Source organism: Aplysia californica, unplaced genomic scaffold, assembly GCF_000002075.1.
Source record: "Aplysia californica isolate F4 #8 unplaced genomic scaffold, AplCal3.0 scaffold00006, whole genome shotgun sequence".
Classification (NCBI taxonomy): domain Eukaryota; kingdom Metazoa; phylum Mollusca; class Gastropoda; order Aplysiida; family Aplysiidae; genus Aplysia; species Aplysia californica.
Genome location: NW_004797276.1, coordinates 187,094 through 191,807, shown reverse-complemented (window position 1 = coordinate 191,807; position 4,714 = coordinate 187,094). Strand labels below are relative to the sequence as shown.

Sequence of the window (4,714 nt, the reverse complement as noted above, 5' to 3'; positions counted from 1 at the left end):
TCTCTCTGTTATTTCAAGTTTGTATCTATTATTCTTTGTCTGTTTTGCTAGCCCTCCTCATCTCTCTCTTTCTTTATCTCATACCTCCTCTCTCTTTTGGTATATCTCTCCCTTTACCTCTGCCTCTCTCTTTTTGTGTCAGTCTTATCCTTTTTCTATTTTTATCTTTCCTCTTTAGTTTCTGTTATTTTGAAACTTTCGTGTCCAGTTCATACCTAGAAAAATTATATAGTCATGATGAGGTGTGCCATTGAGCTGGAAGAGCAGACAACATATTCTTCAATTGTTGGACCATAATAGGCAGCCTTGTTATATAAAATCAAAGGCTGTTTTCAGTAAAAAAAATTTGAAGAAGGAAAGCCTTCTTTGTCTGGGGTGCTTGGCTGGTGCTCTGGTGTGGTCAGTTGCTCCTATTCCTTTACAGTATTTTTTAAAATACTTCTTTGATACTGGTGGCTTTTAGCTATTATTGCTCTCACTTACTGTTCACACAGCAGATCTTAAGTGAACTTTGTTATGTGTTTCTCATTACTCCATTTCCTCCTTCTCATCCACTTCACAGGTGCAACGGGTGATCGCTTAAAAGAAGCCACTAAGATCAACCTGTCCCTCTCTGCCCTTGGAAATGTTATCTCAGCGCTTGTTGATGGAAAGTCTAAACATATTCCCTACAGAGACTCCAAGCTCACCCGTCTATTGCAGGTTAGTTGATCTCTCTCTCTCTCTCTCTCTCTCTCTCTCTCTCTCTCTCTCTCTCTCTCTCTCTCTCGTTTTCCCTGTCTTTTGTTCTCTGTGTCTCTCTCCCTCTCTTTATCCCTGTCCCCCCCCCCTTCCCTTCTGTGTCTGACTGTTTATCTGTCTGGAATGGTGTGTGTGTGTGTGTTTTAGTGAGTGTGTGTGTGCGTGAGTGAGAGAGAGAGGGGGGGGGGCAGGAGTGGGATGTATGCGCTGCCTTTCAATTATCATTTGCGACAGTAAAGTTTAAAGCGAGTAGCAAATTTGCGTCAATCTGAAAAATCTCTTTCCCAATTTCGTCTAATTTTGTCAAGGGGACTGTAACCGTTGGATGGAAGTGGCGATCTCATTGTATCGTACTCGGCTCTGATAGTGCGCGGCTTTGATAGTTTTTTGTGGGGGTTTTTCGAAAGTGTGCGGCTCTGCTGATAGTTTCTTTGTGGGTGCTTGGCTGGTGCTCTGGTGTGGTTTGCTCCTTCTTTTTTCTATCAAACATCTATTGTCCTGATCTCTCCTCCTTTTTTATGTTTGTTGCTCTCTTCTCTTGTACCACCTCTAATCTTCGGCACATATTGTGTTGCAAGTGCGTAAAACTCTTACTAAAACTAAAGATCTCTTCTCCTTCTGTTTCATATTTGTTTTTATCTTGTAACACCACACATCTTCGTCACTTATACTTATATGACCTTATTGTGTTGCAAGTGCCGTAAAGATCTTTCTAAACAAAACAAAAATGATTGTTTTGTTTCCTGACCCCCCTCCCCCAGGTTCACAGACGTCCACCACTACATGAAGCCGAACGACGAGCGTGGGCTGGGGCTGATGACTCGTGCCGCCCAGACCGTCATGGCCGACTTCTCCGAGGTGGTGCTGGCCTATGGACAGAGCGACGAGTTCAGCTTTGTCTTCCACAAGAACTGCAAGCTCTATAACCGACGGGCCAGGTGAGAGTTGCTTATTTGTTTGTTCCTGTATTTAGGTGTACATGCACATGTGTGTGTGTATATGTGTGTGTGTTTATGTGTGTGTGTATATGTGTGTGTGTTTATGTGTGTGTGTTTATGTGTGTGCATGTGAGTGAGTGCAAGAGAGAGAGAGAGAAAGTGAGAGAGAGAGACTTTCCGAGGTGGTGCTTGCCTATGGACAGAGGGACGAGTTCAGCTTTGTCTTCCACAAGAACTGCAAGCTCTATAACCTACGGCCAGGTGAGGGTTGCTTGTTTGTTTGTATGTTTGTGTATGTGTGGTGTGTGTGTGTGTGCGTATGTGCATGCATGTACGTGTGTGTGTATGTTTGTGTTCATGTACATGTGTGTGCATGTGTGTGTGTACATATGTGTGCGTGTGTGCATGTACGTATGTGTGAGTGTGAGAGAGAGAAAGAGAGAGAGAGCAAGAGAAAAGAGAGAGAGGGGGGGGGAGAGAGATAGAAGGACAGAGAAAGTCAAGCCATGATGGACAGAACAAGTGAGGTAGAGAAATAAACAAAATGAAGCCATGATAGATAGATCGAGTGAGATAGATGAATAAAGGAAGACATGCCATGATAGTCAGAACGAGTGTAGCAGATGAATAAAGCAAGAGGCCACACCAGGATAGACAGAACGAGTGAAGGGGAGGAGTAAAGAAAGCCACACCACGATAGACAGAGCGAGTGTAGCGGATGAATAAAGGAAACCGCGCCATGATAGACAGAACGAGTGTAGCAGATGAATAAAGCAAGAGGCCACACCAGGATAGACAGAACGAGTGAAGCAAATAAATAAAGGAAATCGCGCCATGATAGACAGAATGAGTATAGCGGATGTATAAAGGAAGACACACCACGATAGACAGAACGAACGAAACTGTGTCCAAATGTCGTAATGGCGTCGGCAAACACCCCGCCCCCTACTTTATGTTTTTAATCAAGACATTTGAGGGTGGCCTTCCCCGATCTGTTGGCTACACCAATCTCAAGGTGCGACTCCAAACGCTGTAAATTTCCCCCCTCTCTTCTCGTTGGGACCAAACCGCGAAACTCAAAAACTTTAGATAAACTGCTGTAATCTTACACGATTTGTAACGCACACCGAGATTCACGGACGGACTTTTTTTCTTTTTTTTTGGTAAGTGTTTTACGGCGCTCGCAGCTGCATAGGGTCATGTTGCTAGAGAGCAGGAAAGGAGGTGAGAGTAGACAATTTTAGAGAAGAAAAAGTTCCGTCGCCATCCAGATTCGAACCCGGCACCTATTGATTGAGAGGCGAACACCTTAACCTCTAGGCCATGAGAGCCCCCTCAAAAATTGTTGTTGTTTTTGTGGGGGGGTTTTATTGTTTTTTTTGGTAAGTGTTTTACGGCATTTGCAACTGCATAAGGTCATAATAGCGCCCGGGACATATTAATGTTAAACATTTTCAGTCAATAGGAAATTTTAAATTTTGCCCGGGTGGCGGCCGGAGACTATTCTCATAGATTTTGGACTATCAAGGGATCTTCAGCGTGCGCAACCAGCACGCAGGACCTAAGAAATATTTCGGCCTTGTCCGAGAAGACTAGCTGGTTTAGATCTTTCCTACCAGAAAATCAGGTGTGTGGCTGAAAGACAGCAGTGAGAAGGAGCCAATGAGTAGCAGTTGAAAGGCTGCAGAATTAGAGCCAGGAACCCAGAAGAGGGAGCAAAGGAGATGAGTGGGGTGGGGGCGGAAAGTGGAGACGAAAGCAGACCACAGTACATTGCTAGAGAGCAGGAAAGGAGGTGAAAGGAGACAATTTTATAGAAGAAAATTTTCCGTCGCTATTCCAATTCGACAAATGCAGTTTTCGGGACATCTGAATAGACATAAAGACCTTGAATATCTAGATCTCACTGGCAAAATTGAAGGCAAATGAGGGGCAGGGGTAGGCCCATAGTAACCTGCTTAGGGAGCTTAAACAAATTGGTAACGGGGAAAGACCAGGGAAAAAGCGTCCGAGCAAAGGAATGAATGGAGAACAATGATCGCCGATGTCTGTTGCAGATCTTGAACTGGATGATGATGATGATGATCCGGATTCGAACCCGGGGCCTATTGAATGAGAGGCGAACACCTTAACCTCTAGGCCACGAGAGCCCCCTCAAAAACTCTAGAAAAGCTACGGTAATCTTACACGACTTGTAGCGAACACCGCGCCTCACGGAAGGTCTGATTTCTGATTGCAAGAAATGATTGTGGAGGTTTTGCGAGGGAAGTTGGGAGTGTTATTTATGTAAATTATAAACGATTGTGGATCTTTTTTTGTGTGTGTGTGTAGTTTTAGTAGGAGTTTTACGGCACATGCAATACATTACGTCATATAATTGCCGAAGATAAGAGGTGTGACAAGAGAGTAACGAATATTTTTCAAAAAGAGGAGAGATAAAAACGCTAGATGTATGATATAGGATAGAAGGAGCAAACCACAGCAGAGCACCCACCAACCCCCCTCAGTGGATTTTTATAGGGAAGTACGATTATAAATCACTGTAAATAAACGATTTTAAATTATGATTTTACAATTGCATACACTATAAAAATGATTTTATCCCCTTCTACACAATTTGATTGTTGGGGTGCGCCACTGGTAAGGTCTACTTCCTTATTTTCATTTTCTTGCTTCTATCTCAGTTTGTCTTTTCCCTCATGACTGTTTTACTACCGACACCTGTGGTGTAGAGGGTAGGCGCTTGGCTATCACACACAGGAAACCTGAGTTCGATTCTCGAGTGGGGAGAATTTGTATATCGAGTATCTCGGTCTTGTTTTCTGGGATGTTGTATCCTTCTCTGCCAGGTTGGTCCAGAAAGGCAGTGATCAAAACTTTCTAACATTGTGACAATGGGGGCTTAAAAACAACTATTTTTTAAAATCGTTACCATCATCATCACCATAATAATTCATCATCATCATCATCATCATCATCATCATCATCATCATCATCATCATCATCATCATCATCATCATCATCAACAACAACAT

The 4,714-nt window shown here is 43.3% G+C and overlaps 1 protein-coding gene across 1 annotated transcript in view; it reads left to right on the top strand.

Moving 5' to 3' along the window:
• LOC101846781 (probable tRNA(His) guanylyltransferase) overlaps window positions 1–4,714 on the top strand; it is a 26,451-nt gene that overhangs the window by 17,504 nt on the left and 4,233 nt on the right. The window contains exon 3 of the mRNA XM_005089399.3: window positions 1,503–1,679. Coding sequence (XP_005089456.1) covers window positions 1,503–1,679 — 177 coding nt within the window. The remainder of the gene's footprint in view (window positions 1–1,502; window positions 1,680–4,714) is intronic.